Source organism: Abramis brama, assembly GCF_963993115.1.
Source record: "Abramis brama genome assembly, chromosome: 11".
Classification (NCBI taxonomy): domain Eukaryota; kingdom Metazoa; phylum Chordata; class Actinopteri; order Cypriniformes; family Leuciscidae; genus Abramis; species Abramis brama.
This window is the reverse complement of record NC_139973.1, coordinates 5,705,706-5,729,672: the sequence shown is the minus strand read 5'-3', so window position 1 is coordinate 5,729,672 and position 23,967 is coordinate 5,705,706. Positions and strand designations below refer to the sequence as shown.

The 23,967-nt window shown below is 37.8% G+C and overlaps 1 protein-coding gene and 1 long non-coding RNA gene across 3 annotated transcripts in view; one reads left to right on the top strand and one right to left on the bottom strand.

Annotated features, from left to right (window-relative positions):
* The first annotated feature begins 758 nt into the window (after window positions 1–758).
* mych (myelocytomatosis oncogene homolog) lies at window positions 759–4,221 on the top strand. The gene is made up of 3 exons (XM_084127981.1): window positions 759–1,239; window positions 2,119–2,664; window positions 2,821–4,221. The coding sequence occupies exons 2-3, from the start codon at window positions 2,130–2,132 to the stop codon at window positions 3,366–3,368; spliced, it is 1,083 nt and encodes a 360-aa protein (XP_083984107.1). The 5' UTR covers window positions 759–1,239; window positions 2,119–2,129; the 3' UTR covers window positions 3,369–4,221.
* Window positions 4,222–4,325: 104 nt separating this feature from the next.
* Window positions 4,326–23,967, bottom strand: part of LOC311091870 — a 53,941-nt gene continuing 34,299 nt past the window's right edge. For both annotated transcript variants that reach the window (XR_014608176.1, XR_014608177.1), the window contains 5 exons: window positions 20,351–20,445; window positions 19,861–20,020; window positions 15,065–15,194; window positions 14,825–14,946; window positions 4,326–11,459 (listed from right to left, as the gene is read on the bottom strand). This is a non-coding gene — a long non-coding RNA (uncharacterized lncRNA). The remainder of the gene's footprint in view (window positions 11,460–14,824; window positions 14,947–15,064; window positions 15,195–19,860; window positions 20,021–20,350; window positions 20,446–23,967) is intronic.

The window sequence follows — 23,967 nt, the reverse complement described above, 5'->3', positions numbered from 1 at the left end:
ATTCTGTCCATTTCACTCACCGAGGAGCAGTGTGATTTATTAAATGTTAGTTTGTGTAGGCTATCCTGGATTATCATTGAACTCAAAAGGAATCAAATATACTGCATTTCAAAAAAATGTTTAGCATAGGCCTATAGATTTAGGTGTAAATACATAGCTAATTCATGATCATTTTCATACGTAGTGTTTTGGAATTTCCTGAAAACCATGTTGCACTTAATGTGACGAATGAGTTTTTAAAAATGCAAATACCCCATATTGTCTCTTTAATATGAGGTCATGAAAACGGCATACATAAAAATGATGTATCATTTTAAATAGTTTAAGAAGGAATATAGCATGCTTCACTACAATGAACGTGTATGAGAATTATCTTCTCTTTGTTGCATTCTGAAGTCAGTGGTCATAAAGAATGCAGGATTCCGCCCATATGTCGAATTCGCGGGAGACTCATAAATCATTCCCGCCACCTGAGAGGGGGTGACTTTAGCCTGCACGTGTTGAGCCGGATGCGATTCTTTTGTTATGTAACCAACGCCTATATCTTCCTCATATGCTTTGCAGTCACATATAAGTTCATATATCTATCCCTTAAGTCGCGCGAGATCAGTTGTAACTGTGTATGTAAGGAGTGTCTGTTTGAGAACAGTATTTCCTTGTACGTATATTACCCGCCAAAACAGACCACAGCACAACGTGATCGCGGCGTTCTTTCTCTTTTTTTTTGTAGACAGTAGACTCTACTATCAAACCAGACCGGCATTTGTGAACTCGCACTCTCGCACACACGTGTGTGAGCTACAACCCCCCTTCTTTTTCTTGGAATTGCATGGTTCATTGAGTGCACGCGCACTCCGCCAGAGCACTAGGTTGGATGTATATTCCCTTCATTACACCACGGCTATTCAACCGCTTTTGCGTGCAGGATTTTATTAAACATCAAGCTACAGACTTTAATTAGGCATCATCACAATAAGAGTTTTCATTCAAATTTTTGCTGAAAGAGTTTTGGCGCGAGTTTTCTAACGCGGAGGAATTGCGGAGTGCATCGCCCTTTAAATTAAATGCTCTCCATTCGTCGCCACACCCACTGCCAGCTTCTGTCCGCGTGGGCTCTGACATGCCGCAAAGGAGGCTCTGCGGTTTTTACAACTATTTTTAAAATAATTTTGCAAATTTTTTTTTAGACTTACCGTCTTTGTCAAGCTCCCTTTTTTGCCATAGTGTTTAGAAAAAAAGGTAAGACGTGACTTTGTGTTCTTTTCCTGCATGTCTACCGGCTTCCTCCATATGATTATACAATGCGAACATCTCTCTCTTATACTTTCGCAGGAACTGCTTTACTCGTCAAGAAATCAGTAAAAGTGTGTTGGAAAGTACTGTTTTTATGCTTCGCAGATACTTTATATGACTTTACTTATATGGTCCGTTGTTTACTTTAATACGCGATTACACATGGCATAATTGCATGTCTTTTCATTCATTGTCCAGTCATTCACTCACATGTCAATTTTTCCTGCATTTTGTACAGTATATATATATATATATATATAAGTATGTTAAGAATTTTATTAGTTACGTTCAGAACTGCAGGGTTTTTCTTTTTTTTCTTTTTTTCTTTTTCTTTTCTACATAGCAACTTTTTTCAGTTAAAACACTTTATTCAATGCCACATGAATACAAAATAGAGGTTTTTGTCACACTAGTATTATCAACAATATTGCCAGAGAAAATCGTTTTACATGAATTACAACTAATTTACGACATGTTTTTTTGTTTATTAGCTTTCTAAAAGTCAAACCGAATGATTTAACTTTTTGTTTTAAATGTGAGAAATTTTGGTTGGAATAAAACTCGTGCGGGACCTTTCCAGCTGTTCGGTGACATCACGCACGACCGACCGCAACTCCGCCCATTTGGGCGGGGCCAACATTGTAAACACGAATAAAGTGAACGCGCGAGCCGGGAAACTTTGCAATCGGCAGTGCATGAGAACAACACTTCGCAGGCCGTTTAGAAACAAGCCGCTGTTCGTCGGTAGCAGAAAGCCGGGTGGACTTTTGTATGCAAACTTTTTCTCTTTCTAAAGGATTCTTTTCTCGTGCGCTTTCCTGACAGGTTCCATCAAGATGTTGCAGGCTTGTTCTCCATCGCACGAGTGGCTCTGCGACTCCGAGCCGCTGCTGTTTGACGACGAGTTTTGCCTGAGTCTCATGAAGGACTTGCAGGCTATCCCCACGCCGCCCCAGTCCCCTCCGATGAAACCCGGCCTCGCGAAGAATTTGTCCACGGTGGACCAGTTGGAGTTGGTATCTGAACTTTTAATGGAGGATAGCGACTTTCTCCAACTGGACTGGAACTTTACCGGCACCGCGTCTGCCGCGGACGACCCGCTCTCGGAGGACTTACTGTGGCGCATCGACGGAGGCAAACACATCGAGGATAAACTCTCAGCGGTGCTCTCCACGAGTCCCTTGCTCTCCGATATTGACACTGAGATTTTTGCCGAAATCGCCGGCTCTACGCTGGATTGCCACAATGTGGCGCTCGCTTGTCAGGCTCTGGAGAGCGAGGACTTACCGCTGGACAGCCAGGAGCTGATCGAGTCCACGTCTGATTACGGTTCACTGTCCACTGGGGGAGAATCATCTACAAGCGATTCTGGTGAGTCTTATGATTCATGTAGAATGTTTGTTTATTTTCTGATGCATGCACATGTGTCCTAAAGTTAAAAGAGAGCGTGTTATAAGTTTGTTGCCAGATTGAAACCACACGGATCAAACTTGAACTAACGTGATTTGAACTGTTTGTGCTCCACAGAGGAGGAGATTGACGTTGTGACCGTCCGGAGGTCGAGCACACTGACACGTTCTCAACACCAGCAGCAGCTTGAGGACAGTCGGCGTGAGCAGCAGCTTGCTCTCAAGCGCTGTCACTTTGAAATTCAGCAACAGCACAACTACGCCGCCCCGCGGCCCGCCTCTCCTCCTCCCCCGCCCTCCCCCCCTCCCAAACGCTCCCGAGGGTCCGGAGACTCCCACCGGAGCTCGCAGAGTTCAGGACGCTCTCGCAGTCTGGCCTCCCGACAGGCGGTGGACACGGAGGACGAAGAAGAGAGGCGGAGGACACACAACGTGATGGAGAGGCAAAGGCGCAACGAGTTAAAGAACTGCTTTCTTAAGCTACGGGACAACGTCCCCGAACTGTCCAGTAACGACAAGGCTTCCAAGGTGGTGATTTTAAAGCGGGCGAAAGAAAGCATCAGAAATCTGGAAACAGAGAACCAGAGACTTGCACAGAAGAGAGACAAACTTAGACAACGACAAGAACAGCTGAAAGCCAGACTGGAAAAGCTCAAGAGACTGTGAGCGTCTGGGACTGAACGTTGCCGCTATGTTTGGCCGCTAGATAGTCGTCTAAGACCCCGCTGGTTTGAGGACCGTAACACTTTTGACTGACTGCGGAGACCTCAGTATCTCTTAGGAGATTGTGGATTTTATGTCACCGTGAAGTGCTGTTTTGAAACACGCATGGTCAATGCAAGAAACGTTCTCAGTGTTGTGACTTTGCATTGTGTTAAAAGTCATTTTGTTCATGAGTCTTAATATGAACCGTTTCATAGACTGTATGTTGGATGCATAATCAGTTAAAAGCATAGTTAGCCTTAAAAGAAATGAGCCCTAGATGATCCTCACACATTCTACCTATTTGTTCTTGGCATACACATTATTTCTTCTAATGTTTTGGGCTGGATCCAAAGGATGTTAAAAATGAGGGGTTGAATGTAATTTGCATATGATTAAATTTTTATAGACTTAAAGTTTGCATTTAATGTGATGTTCAAACTGGAAAGATAAACTATATTGGATTTTGTGTTCATGCATAGCTCGTATTGTTGAGGTCTGGAGTTATGGAGGGTGTTCATTCACTCTGTTTTTACTTCACGTGTCTGCTTTGTTGGTTATTGTATGTTCCCTCCTGTTTCTTTGTTTATCTACCTCTGCCAGGAAGAAACCTGGCTATTTTATTGCCTTCATAATGGCAACTTTTTTTTTTTTTTTTTAAATGTAAATACCTCCTGTTAATTATGTATCATAAATTATTTAGGCTTTTTTCTCTTGGTTCATTTGCAGGTGTTTTGCAAAAAAAAAAAAAAAAAAAAGTTCTGTTCATCCTCAACTGCACTTTGTTTTATAAAGTAATAAAGAATGAGCAAGATGACTCGTTGTGTTTGGATCTTTTTATTGGCACCATTCATAAAATCACATCAAAACAACATGATTTAATGATCTGAAGGTGTGGTTTCTTCACAGGCACACACACAAAGAGTTGCACAACACTAAAAGCTTTAAAGAAAAGAAGGAATGTTTGAATGGTGGAATTGGGGTCAAGGTGAGGGGGTGGCTGGATTGACTTTTGTTGGAAGTCTAAAGGGCCTGATTGCAGCGGGTCAATAAAACATTAAAGTGTAGGAGTGTTATATTGATACAGTAGCACTGACTTGCCCACATAAACTTCAATCCCATAACTGAACCTACATGCTCAAGCCTTGCTTTAAAGTAAACTGAATCATAAAGCATAAACCATATACTTTAGCTCAGTAAAACATATTATTTGGTTTAATGTATTCTCCCTTTTCCCACCACAGCCCTCTGAAGTGTTATAGTTATGAGGGCCTGTCTTTTCTCATTACATAATCATTACAATTATCTGAATGTATATATGAGAGTCATATTCTTAACTAGCATTTAAAAACACTTGATGCCAGTGACACTTTGGGTAAATATTTGACTTACTGCCCTAATTGGCTCTTGAAGAGTAGCACAGTTGTATGATTAAATGTCTAAAAATACATTGTTGGTCTTGGTAAAATTGTGGTAAAACTTGGCAAAAAAAAATCTCTTTAAATAAAAGTCTTTAATAAAATCACTTTTATCAGCAAACATGCATTACATAGATCAAAAGCAAAGACATGTTACAGAAGATTTATATTTCCAATAAATGCTGTTCTTGAAAAAGAAAGGTTTCCACACAAAACAAGCTGCACAACTGTGTTCCACATTGATAATAATAAGAAATGTTGGTAACACTTTATTTTACAGTGTCCTATAGTAATAACAGTAAATTATGTATAATTACATGCAATTAACCCTCAACCAAATCCTAATCCTACCCTAACCCTATAGTAAGTACATAAGTAGTTGCTTAATATTACTCAGTACTTAAATATATAATTACACTGTAACAATGACACCTTAAAATAAAGTGTAAATGTTTCTTAAGCATCAAATCAGCATATTAGAATGATTGACACTGAAGATTGAAGTAACGATGCTGATAATTCAGCTTTGCGTCACTGGAATAAATTACATTTAAAATATGTTCAAATAGAAAACAGTTGTTTTAAATTGTAATCATATTTTACAATATTACTGTTTTTATTGTATTTCTGATAGAAAAGACCAGGTCAAGGACTGACAGTTTTGCAACAAGTGTCAGAACGGGTTTTAGACCTCCATCACTTAGTCTCTTTCATCTTTTGTGCTTAAACCTGTTGGGTCATGGATGCTCAGGAAAGAATGAAAGCGAGGGTGCATTCAGCCTTTAAACATGCAAATGCTCTGTCATCTAGACTAGACCACTGGCCCCTGAAACATTCTGAAGTTGTAGACGGAGAGGTGCTAAAGGGACCAAGCTGGTTAAAGCGAGACCCTTACGAAAAACACCCTCTTCCAAAAGACCCTCTTCCGTTCTGAAAGCGCTTCCAGCATCGTCTCTTTATTTCTCAAGGGACTTTGGCTGAAACTGTACAGATTTCATAATGAAAACTATTTCAAAATGTGGTTTTAGTATCTTTTTCATCAACCATTACATTTCACATGCTGAACGTTGTGAACGTTGAGATCGAAAGTTGCAACATCTGTAGAAGGGTTGAAGACACACGTCAGTGCACGTTAATCTCGTGTCCCGGGGCTGTTCAGCAGCGAAGAACAAAACATCCTGACAAGGATTCCAGAGAGTTTCTAAAGCTCCTCTTTACACCAGAACCCTGCAAGAACACAGGGAATCACCTCAGGTCTGATCATAAATGATAGAAAAAGACAAAGACAAGAAGAGAGATAAAAATCTGTTCACTTTAGCAATACAACCATCTCTCTTTGAAAACTGGTGCTTCCGCCCATCCAGTAAATACATGACCAGAGGAGTCATCCTTAGGAGGCTTTGGGGAAAGTAATTTCAGTAGTTCTTTTTTATTGGGTTCGTTCAAGAGCTCGGAATCCACTTTAAAATTCTTTGTAATTTAATGCATAACTTCCATTATGGCTGAAACACATCAAACAAAACATGATTTGTAACAAACCCGTAAGATATGCATCTGTCACTGCGTGACATTTTTGTCTTTTTCTTGTTGTTCATGGTTTTTATCAGCGTTTGGGCTTCAGTCTGTTGGTCTGATGTGGATTGTCCCTGTTGTGTTTGCTTTCATCACACTAAAGTGTCTCTGGCCATATGTTCCCTCGCAGGAAGGTGACAAGAGACGGGAGCCATGTTTGCGCTGGGACGTTTCACTGCCTTCCTACTGTCATTAAGACATGAAAGCAGATTTAAGAGCCGATGACCATAAAGGTCACACATTCATTCATTAGAATAATTCATGCCAAAGAAATCATTCAGTAAAAGCATCCCAGCTAACAGAACTTTGACTAATATTCTGGCAAGGCTCTCTCAAAGTTAAAAGCAAACATTCTTCCAGGAACGTTAATAGAATGTTTGTTCCAAGCTATCTGGTCTTTAAGAATGTTCTCAAAACGTTAGCACAAAAACATCATTTATACTTTGTTCATGGAATGTTTTTTTTTTTCCTGAAACATTTTAGTGGGATGTTCGTCTAACGTTTTTTAAATGTTAATACTTGTTTCAGAATGTTCAAAGAACATTCAAAAGGAACATTCCATAATGTTTGCAGAATGATAAAATGGAACGCTTTCATAATGTTCGCATAACCAACAAAACATTTTTAAAAATGGACTTTGTTTTAATAACCTACATTAGCAAAATGTTCTTAAAACCCATTTTTCTTTGAAAAAAAAAAAAAAGAGAGAAAAAAATTATATATGCAATATATGTAAAAATATAATGCATGGGCTAAAATCTGATTTATGAAAGCATTTTACATGCACAATTGACCCAGAGTTATTTTCAGCAATGAGCCACAGGAATGAATTAAGTGATTGACACATAAATTCGATTTTGAGACATGAATGACTGCTGGCTGTTTTCTGAAAAATGACTTTTGGAGAGGTAGCAGTTTCTAAAGCACTCGAGGGTTCGGCACAAAAATGCCAAATAGCCAGTGAGATCCACACGCTATGCTGACACGTGAGGCTTTTCAGAGAAGTAGACAAGGACAGGTGTGAGATCTGATTGAGGCTGGGATACACCCTGTGGGGTATGTGGGAAGGGGACAGTCCTGGATGAACGTGTGGAGCTGGGAAAGTATTTGGGGGACAGTTTGAGATCAATGCATGCATGTGTGTGTTCAGCCCTTGATTTATGAAGACACAACACGCACAAGCCACAGGGCTAAAGTTGGTCAATTCCAAAGCACATCTTCCCAGCGCTCACAACCGGCATTACAAAACACCACAGTCTTCAAATGGAGTTTTTAATAGAGTGTCTTTAAGTGGCCATTCACTGTAAACCTGAATAAGTTGGCAAAACTCAATACATTTAAGGCAATCAGTTGCCTCAAAATATTTAAGTTAAGAAATTCAAAGTTTAAGCAAGCAGAACTTGCAGATTTTTATTTTGTACTCATACATTTTACATTTTAATGTTTGAGTACATTAATCCATACATTTCACTTATTATAAACGTAGCTGGTTATAACAAACTAGTTCAATAAATGCTAATATGCTAACAATAGACATACTTGCTCTCAAACCAAGCTGCATGCACCACTCTCCTAAAATCAACATTAACAAAAATTATTCTAAATTAGCATAGCAAAACATTAAATAACTACTAAATCTCCCACTTAACATTAATCTTAAAACCCCACATTATATTACACTAAATTTCAACATTTACTCTCCCTTTTGAGTGCTATGGGCAAATCATGCTGGGAAATAGAAATCCCAGCCCAGTTTCAAATTAAAAGAAATCATTTCATAAAACTCAAAACAATGACACAGTTCAGTTTACTTAAAATATATCAGTTCTGTGAACTTGAAAGTGCTAAATACTCATAAAAGTTCATTTGACTGAACTAATTAGTTTAATTTAAGTTTGTCCTACTCAAACCAATTCATTATTTTGAGCGTTAAGTTAATTGTAATGGTTTACTTAAGGTTTGAATACACTACACAACCTCTGCCCAGATTTTCCCAGATTTATAGTTGCTGAAAGTCAGAGCCAGTCTGCAGATTTTGAGCAGTCAGAGTTGACCGATTTCACAGAAAATCGAGTAGTGAATGATCAGCACGGCCTCATTCGGATCCCATTCGGTCGGGGGAAATCAAACATTTTTGATATTTTGAGCTGAGTCACGTTTTTTACTGATCGGATAGCTATGGGATTTGTTAAAACTCTTCCATTTACACTTGGCCACATAAATGTGTCTCCACCAAAACAAATATAAATTTGATCTTAGATTCCCCTCCTATATGCAAATTTTATTCTCACTACTTTTAATAAAGATGACTGTGTGTTGAGCTTCAGGATGCAACAGCAAACTTTGTTTCATTTGCGTGCAGTTTGCGTTGCTTGCTGAAGAGATACTCAGCAACTCATCTTCTACTCATCTTCGATGTGTGTTGCTGTAGCACGGTCATATCTGCCTATAACTCGCTCTCACGCATTTATTTTTTCCCATTTTGGGAAAAGTAAAATTTACATATCTGGCTAACAACCAGATGCATTTACACTTGTCCAGTTTCGTCTGGAATGCGTCTCAAACCACCTCATGAAGTGATTTTTGTGATCGGATTTAAATCTGTCTCGAAAGTGTTTCGGAGGGCAAACCCCCTCATGGAAGAAGAACGCCATCATGTTTACAACTGTGACAATGTGCGCTTATCAGGATCAACTAAACGCTGGATTTTCGAAAGTATGTGAAGTACGTAAAGTTCGTGGCTCTTTAAAATACGTCCAAGAGTTTTACACACCGGTCTATTATTGTAGGGACATCGACGTTGCATTTTCTCTCCCCTAAACATGATGCGGAACAAAATGAACTGTGATTGGTTGCTTTACATGTCAGTCAAACGGCCTCTGGGCGATCCTGGGCCAATGAAAGCTGCTATGGAGTCCAGACCTTCTACCATCAGTCTGAAGGTCTGGCTATGCGAGACTATTTAGTATAATGCCCATTTTTCTCTGTAACCACTTACAAAGTCAGTGTTTTAAAATCTGTTCTGATTTAAAAAGTCGTGTAGTGTATTCCTGCCTTTTAAGGGATAGTTCACCCATAAATACTCACCCCAATGTTGTTCCAAATGTTGTTTGACTTTCTTCTGCAGAACACAAAAGATATTTTGAAGACATTTTATACTGATTTTGTTACTGCAGAATAAAGACATTTTTTTGTGTTACTGCAGAAGAAAGAAATCCTACAGGTTTGGAACATCATAAAAGTGAGTAATCTCTTTAACTTAGGAAATATAATTCGCAATATTAGTACCATGAACACAACAAAGTAAAAATTAACCCTATTAATGCACATTGTTGTGCATGATTCATCAGTTAATTGTCGTTTTTGTAATCTTATAAAAAAATTATCAACTTTTCCAAACCCTCCCTTCCAACCAACTGCCATAAAGAAATCGCTTTTTACAATCCAATTAAAACACATTGAGAAAAATCTACCTGAAATATACCACACTGCTCAAGTAAAACGCCATTCAAAGACTGTTTCATGTTGACTTCAACACAGCTATGGTGCTCTTTGCATCTCAATGCCCATGAAACAAACATTACTCTTTCTTTATGATCTTATATTCTTTGCCTCTATGTCAGACACACCAACAGAACAATGGGTGTGAACCATTTGCTATTATTAATATGTTTTGTCTTGAGAACAGCATTTTAAGGAGCACAACACGGCTTGCTACATGGCACACTATTTCACTTTCATCAATACAACTGATAAAATATACATGATACTGTCAAACAAATGACTTTATGTCCCTCAAGAATACATGCCGTGATTGCCATGCAAATTATCTTCTAGATGGTTAAGATAGGGACTGTTCACTAGTGTTTTACTGATTAACATGTAGTCAAAGTAGCAATACATAGAAACTTGCCATAGATTATTATTATTATTATTTTTCATAGAAAATAGCCAAGATAGAACATAAACTATTGACTGATAATCTTATCAACTCGTTGTGGCAAAGATGAACCTTTTCAAAGAATTAACAGCAATTTTGAAACAAAGTGGCTTTATCTTAATCCTAATTTAAGTGCATAATGATTTGCACTCAATGGATCTCAAATCCCTGTCATTCTTTGCCTTGTTTTGGGACAACTGATGGAATAAAAATGTATTTTTATGTACATAGAAACATTTATTCCTGTATTTCATTATCATTTTCTGCATAATGATGTACACAACTAACTAGCCAACTTATCTAGACTGAGTGGAATGAAAATAACAAGAAACCATAAGTATTATATGAATGATGTAGATGAAGTTAAATTGTTTACCAGCACTATTTGCTTTTAAATGCCCATAGACCTACTGGTCAGAGATCACTAATCCCAGATAGATGAGCGTACGGGTGAACAGAGGTTTAGGGTCACCCCCTAATGAAGCCTAATCCACCAAAGGTTAAAGGTCATTGTTTATCCACTTTCCTGGACATAAGAAGGCTCTTTCTTTTGTGGATGTTAAACCTCCTTTTCTTCATGCCCTCGGAGCATAATGAGAGTCCAGTCACAGTGAGAGGAGTGCCAGGGTAATTAGGCGTAGAAGCAGATAGGGTGTCTTTAAACATTAATGGAATTTATGTGGATTGCTCCAAGTGTGTCAAATTGTGTCGGAAAGATTATTCCACATAAAGGCTTCTACTTACAAAGGGATGATAAAAGCTTGTGTTGACATGTTAGCTGCTTTACACAATATATTTCTTTTAATATTCTGAGGGCGCCAAAATTCTGTTCAGTCAGTTGGGTCACACGGGTATCGCACGCAAAACATCTCATTCTTTGAGAAACTGCTCCATGTTTCACAGTGGGCTGGGAGTAAAGTGCCGTTCATGCTGCATATTATGAAAAAAGATGAATCGTAAATCGCAAGACCTTCCAAGAATCTTCCAAGAACTTCCATTGTTAAAGGAGCCACCGGGCCCCTCTCCCTTCAGCATGAGGCCTTTCCTCGGGCCGTTTCCTTCGCCGTGGGGGGCTTCACCCCCCGAGCTCCTGTAGGTGTGCCTGTCTGTCATCTCAAGAATGTCCTGCAGCACATGTACATACACATGCAGAGGTTAGGGCACATATACAATCTTGTTTTAAGCATACATGTGAAAAAAAAGTCAAGTTTAAAATAGAAAAACAACTATTTGCCAGTGGGGTAAAAAACATAAACAAAAAAATCCAACATGGGTTAAAAAAAATCATATGTACGGTTTCACATGACTTAATCCTCAGGCCTTAATCCTTTTTAAAAAAGTTTTAAAAACTTAATTCATTTAAGTTTTCTTATTTATTTATTTATATATATATAGAATATAGTATAATTTTAGATTTCAAAATATATAACAGATTTAATAATAATAATAATAATAATATAGTATACAATAAATATATACATAAATATATTTTTATAATTATTTAATATTTATTCTTATTTATATTTTTGCCTATTTTTATATATTTTCAAATCTATCAATATATAAAAGTACATTTTGATTTTTATTTAAAATGTATTTTAAGACTGGAAATGTATATTGTCTTGCCCCTTTAAGTAAATTTTTAAATATATTTTGGCATTTGAAGGTTTGAACAAAATTAATTAAAAAATATATTTCCTCAAGCAAGATTTCTATTTTGCCCTATGGGTTCTACTTAAAAATAAGAAAACCATACTACAGTATAAGTATAGTATATATAAATATAATAATTAATAAAGGTTGTCTGCATGTTTAAGGTTACAGGTAGACAAAAAAGTGGCAAAATCCTCTTTAGTTGCCCACAGGCTTAAATAGTTCATTGATGGTTTATTGGTCAAATTACTGCGACAGCATTCTTTCCTTTTATTCCTCTGAGTGAAACTCTTCTGCGGGTAAAACAGGTTAATGAGCACAGTGAGAGAAGAAAATGAACAAAAGACAAACCTGTAAACCTGTGAGATTTATTGTTTTTGTACATTAGATTTCAGAATTAGGAATTTAGAAAGAGGAAGAAGCCAAGAAACGTACAGCAAAGAGAAGAAAAGAGAAGTAAAGAGAAGGTGTGACAGAGGGGGGAAAGATGCTGTTTGTAGTGTATGTGTTCTCACATAGTAAAACAAGTGCAATGAAAAAAAAATGCAAAGCATCATGTTTTTCCGCTCACTATCATGGGAAGTTGTTACGGTCCACGTGTGTTTGTGTGTGTGCAATAGTTGCACATGATTTTACTGCTTTGCATCATTCTGTTGACACACACCCAGTATATTTGTTCAAAGGTAGGTCATTCTTTAACGGAGGCATTTTCCACATTCATAGTACATAGTGTGTGCTTAAAAACAAAACCATTGCAGCTGATATCATATTTGTCAAGTTGAAAAGGAAGAGTGCATTGCATTTATGGATATTGCTGTACAGCCTGGCATGCAGAATGTAGAAAATAAGTACAAGTAGGATGCTGAACATAGCTATAGACCAAAAAAAAAAAAACCTATTCTTTGTTTAGTTCATCCATCTGTGTGTGTGTTCTCTGGCCGTCTCTGCCTAGCTAATAGCTCATGACAGCCTGAGGTCTCGGCCTGTCAGCTCTACCTGCAGGGGTCTGGCCCAACGCCTCGACAGGGTAATTGTTCTGCCCCTTCCAACCCCCTTCTCAAGCTTTAATCCCTTCCCCCAAGAACGCTACGGAGGGTCAAGGTGTATGAGGGGAGAAAGAGGAAAAGAGAAAGTGTGTGAAAGAATTCAAGAGCAGTTGCTGTTTGAAACTAATTATAACTGCATGTCAACGCAGTCAATGTAATCTCAGTTCTGCACGCCACCTCAGGGACATATCTACACTTCTTCAAGACACCAACTGAACAACTGTGAGAACGTGCCGTTACATAATGCTAGTGCATGTGTGTAGGTAAAACTTGCACGAAAAGCATAATTTGCAGGCTAAGGGTGCATTTACAGGTCAATGATGTTCTAAAAACGGAAAAGTTTTTCCTTTTGCTTACAGACGACAACGTTGTCAAAACGATCGACTAAAAACAATGCATTATTCATGCCAGGCCAGTAGTCACTTTGTGAAGAAACACTACGCCTATAGACTAAACACTTAATATGCATGCGCATGATGTCACCGTGTACACAAATTTACAATTGAGACGCTAACGGTATCGGTTTCAAAAACGTGCAACTTTGAAACCTATTTTCAAAGGTTAGCACTTTCAGGCCCCAAAAACGGCATCATTGTGTAAAAAAATTGCCTCCTACTAGATATGTCTCGGGTTCCCTTTTCAATAGGGTTTTTTTTTTAACCCACCAGATTAACTTTTTTTTGTGACTTTTTTAAGTAAAAGTACTTAAGTGAAATATTAGTTAAAAAAATAAACTGAAGTGACACTTGTTGCACACTGCAGTGAGCTAGATCGATATTAGGCATGGTAAATATGGTACTCGCGGTAAATCAAGAAAACAAGATTTAAACAAAAAAGACTAACCGTGTTGAGCTGTATAACAATGATTCATTTTCTGTCGATTAATGTATCCAAACAGTTGCTCACCTGTCTAATAAAACACATCATATTTTAAAGCGTCTTTGGTATTTCCATGGTTTCTACAAAATACGATTCGTGTCCTGGTTAAAACTGCTAATTTCCCTGGATGTACATTCTTAGAATCATTTGGGATAGTGTAAGTACACAAATCAACAAAATATATAACATTGTTCTAGTGGTTTTTGCATATTTTAATCCAAAAAATCTTACATAGTGTGCCTTTAATAAGAAAACCAAAATAGGAATACATAATAAAAAAATTAAAAAAAGATTCATAAATAATTACAAATAAAATAATATAAAAGTGAATTAAATACATAAATAACATTAAATTCAAGAGACTAGACGGCCATTCCATCTCCTCTCCTTTGTTTCTAAAACACAAAGTTTGGATCAAACAGTTTAGAAAGCACAGTGAGCTGGAGTCAATGAGTTCCTCAGTGTTGTTTTTGTTCAGCAATGGCACCTGTTAAACATTGGCTAGAATGGAGATGCTCTGTGAGGCTTTTCCTAGAAACTCAACTCTCTCTGGTTAAGCCGAAGAGGCAACCTTCTGTATGTACAGTATGTGCTCATGTGGACACTGAGGGGCTGAACACAGGGGGCGGAGAAAAGCCCCTCATCCCAGCCTACCAGACGGAAGGGGTGATCCCACACACGTGGACCACACTCCAGGAAAATTCATAGAAGTACAGAGACATACTGTACATACTGTTCATGAAGACACAAATGGAAAATAACAACCACTCAGAGACTGGAGGGGTCAGAGAATCTAGACCCAAGTCTGTGTTTCACTCCGGGAATATAGACTGAATATGATTAAATCTTATTTAGCTTACTTTAAAAGAATAGTTCATTCTAAAGTAAAACATTCTGTCATAATGTACTCACCTTCATGCTGTAATATGACTTTATTTCTTTGGCCGGCCACAAAAGCAGTAGCTTATCAGAATTTCAGAGGTTCTCTGTACTGTGAAAGTGGAGCTGTCAGTGTCAGGAGCTTAAAAAAGGACCTAAAAAAAAGCATCAAATTCCAACTTGCATGCTTTTTTTTATTTTGCTGTAAATGCATTCCTCTCATCAGGAAACTATGGCTATATAATGAAGCCCATATGTGACATTTTTAATTACCTCAAGGAAAAACTGCTTACACAAGAAGCTCTGCCCTTGTTTCGCTGTAATTTAGCGTTCTCCAGCATGTGTGGTCTGTGACTAGCCAACAAGCCTGAAGATAGAAGCCTTGAGAAAAGCTCTGTGAAATCTGGGAGACCAAAAAAAGGCAGTTTAGATGAAAATAGTAACATCTCCTAACCATTCCATCACTATTACTTTGCAATAATATAGGTACGGTTAAAACCATTTACATCAGTAAGACCATTGCCATGCAGATCTGTACATAGTTTTACGCAAAACTCACATAATTCATGAGCTGTGATTGTTTAACACACACAAAAGTAGTTTGCCTGTGTAAAACTTAGTCATGACGCCAGGCTGTTGTGTTGTTACTAGGGTGCTCTGGGTGGTTGCCATGGTGTTGCTAGGGTGTTCTACATGGCTGCTTACCAAGACAAAAGATCTAAGGTCCCAATATGACTCTGCATTGCAAGTCTATCATATTTGTTTGGTCGTTTTATTGCGCATTGTGGGACGAGTTAATACCTTTATTATATTAATACTTAGGATTTGTTTAAATCCCTAACCTTAAGTATGACCAATGATACTACCGGTACTATAGAGAGAGAGAGAGAGAGAGAGAGAGAGAGAGAGAGAGAGAGAGAGAATACATGACGCCCCTTTAAAAAGATTCATTTTTTCAGAAATGAGCTCTAAATTTGGCTTGGGCCTCATGGGTGGGTGTTTTTGAGCCGAAAACTTCCATTTCTGTCATGTATGTCAGATGATAAGTCTTGTTTTTGCAAGGGGGCTTCCCCTTGTACGTGTGTTGGTGTCTGACAACTCATCTCTACCTTCAGCATGATCTGACCGATACAGTAAGTGCAGAAGCACAGGAATCATAAGACACCACAACACCATTAATGGGCTCATTGAAAGTCTCAGAGCTTCACAGATCATTCATTTTCATACCAGTCTTACTGGTGGTGATTGATATTATTAGTTAGTTGGATGTTCTTGTCATGCACAATCAACTGTGAAGACAGTCAGACTTGGTTAGATGATTGGACTGATGGTAGATCATAACACACTCAGTGCGCACACACACACACACACACACACAGGAACCCGATCTCTTTGAACTCTTCTGGTAAAAGGGTGGGAGATTCAGGTGGTTGATTACTCATAATCTTCTGATTTCAACCAAACAGTCATCAGGATGTAAAAGTAAGCCATTCCCATAATATACCCTTTAACCCACCTGTTCTTGACCTCATTGTGTTAAGACATCCGCTAAGATTTCACACTTGACACCTCAGTCTATAAATATGTAGCATCATTTGTTTACTGTTGGAGCAACTTTATGGATTCACAAGAGCTTTGTCAACACATTAAATGGACACATTTAAAAGTCAAAGGGTTCTATATGTGTCGTTTCAGCTTAAAGTTTTATACTGTACTGTTAAAAAACATCTAACAAGTTAAAATCAATGTAAAAATGTATCTGTTTTATAGAGAGAAGATGAAAACATAAAGCCCTGTTCACACCAAGAACGATAACTATAACCATAACTACAGGTGCTGGTCATAAAATTAGAATATCATCAAAAAGTTGATTTCAAGAATTCAACTTAACAGGTGAAACTAATATATTATATAGACTCATTACATGCAAAGTGAGATATTTCAAGCCTTTATTTGTTATAATTTTGATGATTATGTCTTCCAGCTTATGAAACCCACGAAATCAAAATCCCAGAAAATTAGAATATTACATGAAATCACACAGTAATTACACAGTAATACCAGGTTTTGGTTCTTTTGGCAGTGTGGGCAGGTGCAAATCCTGCTGGAAAATGAAGGAAGCATGAAGTGCTCTGAAAATGTCCTGGTAGACGGCTGCGTTGACTCTGGATTTAATAAAGCACAGTGGACCAAAGTCCTCTTTTCTGATGAGAGCAAATTTTGCATCTCATTTGGAAACCAAGGTCCCAGAGTCTGGAGGAAGAATGGAGAGGCACACAATCCAAGATGCTTGAAGTCCAGTGTGAAGTTTCCACAGTCTGTGTTGGTTTGGGGAGCCATGTCATCGGCTGGTGTTGGTCCACTGTGCTGTCCACTCAATGCAGCCGTCTACCAGGACATTTTCAGAGCACTTCATGCTTCCTTCATTTTCCAGCAGGATTTGCACCTGCCCACACTGCCAAAAGAACCAAAACCTGGTTCAATGACCATGGTATTACTGTGTAATTACTGTGTATCGTACACTAGTGGAGCGGCTAAGTGATATAATCGTTCAGTTTATGATACAAGCGTGAAAATTGGCATGAGCAGTCTCCATGGGTCACTTGACAAGAAAATTGTCCGAGCCACTTGAAATTTCAAGATTTTTCAAAATGGCCGATGGCCGACACCTTAGTGGAGCAGTTAAGTGATATAGTGGTTTATTTGGTGATACAAGCATGAAAATTGGCATGAGCAGTCTCTGATGGTCACTAGACAATAAGCCACCCACAGCTACTTGAAATTTCAAGATGGTGGCCATTTTTCAAGATGGCCACCACCAGTGGAGCAATTAGGCTTAAGAAATCATTTACTTGGTGATACAAGCATGAAAATTGCCATGAGCTGTCTCAAAGGGTCATTTGACAAGAAACCGCCCACAGCAACATAAAATTTCAAGATGGCGGCAATTTTTCAGGATTACTGCCGCCCGCCATGTGGATCTTTAAATGATACATTTTCTCATAGAAATGTATTGGGTTCCTCAAAAGACTCTGTCAAGAGAGGTAGTTTGACTGTGTTTTGTCTGACTCCTCACCCATGACCTGTCCAGTTTGGTAAAGCCTGTCAGGAGTTGCCTCCCACCGGCATAGCTCTCAGGGTTCATTGAGGTACACAAGCTCCCTTACCACGACAAGGTAACAAGTGACCCACAGAGACTGCTCATGCCAATTTTCATGCTTGTATCACCAAATAAACCACTATATCACTTAACTGCTCCACTAATGTGTCGGCCATCTTGAAAAATGGCCGCCATCTTGAAATTTCAAGTGGCTCGGACAATTTTCTTGTCAAGTGACCCATGGAGACTGCTCATGCCAATTTTCACGCTTGTATCATAAACTGAACGATTCTGCCAAACATAAGCACTTAGCCGCTCCACTACACCAAGAACGATAACTATAACCACAACTATATTTGCATCCACACCAACGGACGGTATCGGTCTGTTTATTCTAAGCAAGTGCTGATTTTTTTCGTCTGCCACTTTAAATGCTCGAGCTCTGAAAGTAGGATTGATTCTGATTGGCTGTCAATGTCTTTATCGTTCATCAGGAAAAAATCGTTCTGAAAATGATTCCAACGATATAATTTCTCCGTGCCATCGTTATTGTTGTGGTGTGGACTCTGCTATTCTTTTATATTTAGAACAATTTTTAGAACTATATCTTTATTGTTGTTGTTATAGTCCTTGGTGTGAACGGGCCTTAAAGCTGCAATAAGAAAGAAACGCTGTAGGTTAAAAACAACAATAATGTATTGCAAAATCGTACTTGTGCATATACTGACCCAAAAAGCATTTGGATGCTAATTTGGACACTTAAATAACATTAATGTTTTGCTTGCACTATCTTTCTTTCAAAAAGGCTATTTGATTTCATATTTTGTTACCTAATGCAATAGCATTCAGACATGCGTTGGATACAATGGGAAAATAAATGGATATTTTGATCATAATATAGCTAATTTCAAATGAGCTTCGTCCTGTTTTCAGCCAATGCAACATCAGATTAACAGAGATCTGTTAATTAACATCATTTCATAATTTCTGCACAGGATGTAAGCATCCTTAAATTACCTCCTAAATTATTATACTATGCTGAAAGACTACGAGTCACATTTTATTGTATATTTTCATGATCACTAAATATTTACTTTTTTAAAAATGCTCATGAAATACATGATACATGAAATCATCATATACTGCAGGTTTTTGTGATTTTATCTACAATTGAAATAAAACATATTTGTTTCTGCAACATTTTATTCCCACTCTGCATACACTTTTCCTAGAAAATAGGTCCATGGAGTTTGTATTCTCTGCACCCAGTATAAATATGAGATTTGACAAACTCAATTAACTCAAATTAATTAAATTAGTGCTCTCATAATGACCAAATAAAACCATTCAAAAACATGTACTTCCTGTTGACTTCTGTTGAAGCAGAATAAATCAAATTATATTATGTAATTGTAACTCTTTGGGCCTATAAACACTGATTTTAACATCAGGGTGGAAATCATGCAAATGAGACAGACGTGAAAGAAACAATGGTAAGCGTCAGGAAACGTTCCTTTTCTTTTATGTTAAACCCAGATGGGGAGCTTCCCCTGAGTTTCCTGTGAGTAAAGTGCTAGCTCAAGCGCTACAACAGAAAGTACGGGGTGAATACCTACATATGACATTCATGTGAAATTTCCCTAAATAACTACATTGTGTGGGCCTTGCTGATTTCTTGATGCGCTTCAAGTATTTCAGTGTGAACAACCACAAATTTGAATCGCTCAAAGAAGAACTCGAGTCACATTTTACAAGAACATGCATAACGATCAGGATTATGTTCATGCACTTTGTAGGCGGTCAAATCTTTAACTTTCTAAAAAAAAACATCAAAAAGCCTTTTAGCATCTTTAAATGTTCAGGAAACGCCGTTTGCGTTTTCTGTTAAAATTGCTACCGGCGTCAAGACGACGTTCTCCAGATAAATGGCTAAAGGTTTTGGTTTGTGCATGGCCTCCGGTTCCGTTACCTCTATGAGTGATGAGTGTTTCCACAGCGCATGCCTCTCAATAGGAGGATTTCCCCTTGTTGTTCAAAGCTGCACTCATGACTCACTCTCTTTCACTCACTCTTTCTCATTCCATCCCTCTGTTATTCTCTCAGGCCGAGGGGGCTTTTCTTTGTTTCACCTATGGAGAAACGGGTAAAAAAAAAAAAGAAGGGGGGGGGGGGGTGGCTTTCAAGAGTGATATGACTAAACTGCAAAGGTGCAAATGTCTCACTACAGGCAGGTGGTTAGATGCACTTCAGTGGTCTCAAAAGTGTGTTTTCAGCCCCCACGCACCTTACTGCAAAGCATGATGACGTTTGAATAATGGAAGTTGTTAAAAAAAACTCCAGATGAATTACAGTAATGGAAATTGGGGGTGAAATGTCCATAATTGTCATGAAACTTGTAAAGTAAGGCTGAACACTTCTTTCTTTCTTTTAATTCTAATTTCTTAAAGCATGCTATTCACCTGTATATTCATTCCAGTGGGAAACACTGGATCATGGACATTTTCAGGATCACTGCAGGCATGCATTTCTCAGTTTCTTCAGCTTGTTCCTACACCTGCAGAGATCATAAAAACATGATAAGCTCTTCAGCACACAGGAATGTGACAAGATACAGAACAATTTGCCTACAGGGGATTATTCAAATTTATTCAAATTTATTCAAATAAAGGTGATGGCAAAATAAAGATGGTGGAGAGCAGAATGTGAAGTATGTTTATGACTCAATCTGTTTTGCCTCAGGTCAGAATATACACATATAGGTAATATATATTTAAAGGTTTTACCAAGTAAAATCCAAGTATCCATGAGATACACGTCACTGAATTAAAGGGACCAAGATCTCCTACTAAATACTGGGACAAAGTTCAGTAGTACATGATTAAAGTGCTCAGCAAAGCTTGGTTTACATTCCCTGGTGATTGATATGCATGTGTGTGTGTGTGTGTGTGTGTGTGTATGTGTGTTTGCTTGGTGGCTGACGTATCACTATATGATTTCAAGGCCAGATGACTTTCTGTGGAGAGGACAAACACGAGACCGAGTTCAAATGATTGCATATGTGTGTGTAGTTTGGAAGTGAATTGGATTGATCGGGTCATTGTACGAATGCCAGCTTGATGAAAATGCAGAAATACAAAGATAGTAAGTCTCGGCTCTGCTTTATATCCACTCTGTTCCATTCTAGGGAGTTCTTTCTGAGAAGTTGGATTTCTCTATATTCACCATGTGGCACACAGAACCCTATCATAGAGGTTAGTCAGAACGAGTCCTCATGTGACACGAGCACATTTTGGTCAGATAGAATTCCTTGATGTCTAGATATAGTTCCATGAATGCTCGATGCCAAATTTCAAGCATGTCGCAGTAAATTTGGTTTTCAGGTAATAAAAAACAACTCGTTCTAAATTCATGAACTGCATTTCTCTTACCCCACTGGCATTTTTTTTCTTCCTTTTAAGCACACCCACACTAAATTTAGAGAGATTTATGCTTTATAATATTAATAATTTGTAAATGGGATAAGAAAAATAAAGTTAATTCATAATATCTTATGCTGCTTTGCTTCTCATGTAAATTTACCACTGCTTTAAAGGTGTTAAGACTATTCTAGTGGAAAACAAGACAAAAGTATTGATTAAAAAGGTTATTTTTTCAGTGTGATTAATGCAAACTTAAATGCAATTTTGCTTCAGAATGTTTGATTTCACAGTACATTAAATTTGAATATTCAAAAAAATTCTTGTTTCTTCGCATTCAGTTTGAAAAATTCAATTCAAATCAAATTATTTTATACAAATCATAAGCAAATCAACATATGCTGTTTGTAAAACCCCCAACGAAACTCATTTCACTTCTGTAATATGATATATATCTGACTAAAATAAAATATTTAACAAGAAAAAATTTAGGATGGCATTTGAATTTATCCATCGGAAATTAATTGGATCATAAAAAGCGGGCATTTCCATTCCAGAATGAAGATAAAACTATAATATAAAATAGTTATTTGGCTAGTGGTTAACGTTATGTGACGTCAACAGAAAAAGAGTAATTTCAGAGGCAAAGCGAGTTCAAAAATAAAGATTATTAAGACAAATTATACTTTTTTTTAATAATGTTCACCAGTGAATCATTCACAGTAGACCTAATTCACAGCAGCGCCATCTTTGAATGAAAGCGAGGCTGTGAGAGACAGACATTCATCTCTTCAGTGGGTTGTACTGTTATTTAATGTGTTTTTAGATTGTTCTGCTGACAAAACACCGCAAAAATATCTTTCCAAGAAATTTCAGAAGACAAAAAACTCCAGAACACATGAGCTGTGGAAAGTGATTTAGGAGCTTTATATAGCTTTATACAGAGGATGTTATCTCTTAAGTCTATCCCACACAACCTCGCTTTCATACCTGTCATGGCGCTGCTTCTGAATAAGGTCTATAAGAACAGAAACGTGGTCAATTTTAATTTTATGTTGACTTCAGACTTGTCAGAGTTGAATGCGCGTGCTGTGTGTTTCTGTCACGTGTGTCAGAGGGAACATGTGCGTGGGAGATTTGTGGGAGAATGTCCTGTGACAGCAGCATGAAATGGGGTGAGTGACAGTGGACAGCTGAAGGACGTCAAACGAGACAAAAAGGACAGTATATATATATATGTGCCGGAGTGCGTGAATGTGTAAGAGGAGAGAGTGCATCTGTGTATCTGTGTGTGTGTCTGCAGTGGGGCAAACCAGTTCACATTCCTCAGACGCAGTTGTGTTTTGCGTGATTTATAGTTCGTCTGAAGCGGTGGCGAGTAAAAGGCATAATTACAGAACGTTCTGTAGAGGATTTTTACATATGGAAATACAAAGGGTCACGTCTGCGGATGAAAACAGATCGTTCACTTAATGACTGGCTGCAAAAGACATCTTATTTACAGAACCTTATACTATAAATCAGCTAGGCCATATTAACCCATTCGTGCCCACGAGCTTGATGTACAAGGTTTGGCTAAAACACATCATCCTTAAAGGGATAGTTCACAAAAAAAGAAATTCACCCTGACAATGTTCCAAACTGTAATTCTAGAGAATGTCCACACTCGTAGGCCCTGTTTACACTAGTGCGTATAACTTTTGCTGCGGTTACGCCTGGCATCCACACTACTCCAGAGTTTTTGATACTCAAAAACTGAGACTTTTGTATTACTTTACTAATAATACTGCAGCTGCCTATATCGAAAGAGGCAAGCTATTATTAGAGCAATCGGCAAAAAACTGCAACGGTTTCCACTTGTACGCGCATGCCTAGTGTGCATGAAAAGTCATGTGACTTGCATTTTCAGTCGTGTAGTGTGGACGGAGATCACTTCTGAAACGCCAGTATGGATCGTTTTCATTTGTAAAAGTCTTGTTAAAACGAAAACGCACTGTTAACAGGGCCTATTAAGAAAAGGTTCTTTATCCTCCTGGGACCCAGAAAAAAAAAGTTTTTTGAATTTAGTTTTTTTCCATGTCATCACACTGTTTAGAGCACAATAAACAAATGGTAAAAAAACATTTTTGAAAAATAATATTTTATTCATACGTTATGCTATGTCCTCTGTAGTGGACGCCAGGACTAAGTTGTTTAAAAAATAAAATGACATGAAATTATATGTATAGGCAAAAACAATGGGATTTTTTTTTCAATCACCAATAAATTTGGGGGTTTCAGGATTTTTTCAACCAAAATTTGTATAAAGATTATTCTCAACTATGTTATGAAAGAAATAACGGAATGAATTGATAAACCATTTTACTTTATGCAATATGTGGGTAAAATATCCATAAATTAATATTCCCATTCAATGCAATGTATCTATAAACTGTATCTAATTTGCACCTTAATGTGTTCTTGGAGCAACATTTAATGAAAAAAGAAGTGTAATAATTGGAGTAATAATTGGCAACATTTGAATAATAATATCTAATATTTCATAGGAATATTGATGTGTAATTTATTTCCATATTCACTTGTTGTGTCTCACAAAATGCCTGATAAACATGATTTAAGTCCTGGTGTCCACTACATTGGACATGTATGAAATCAATGCC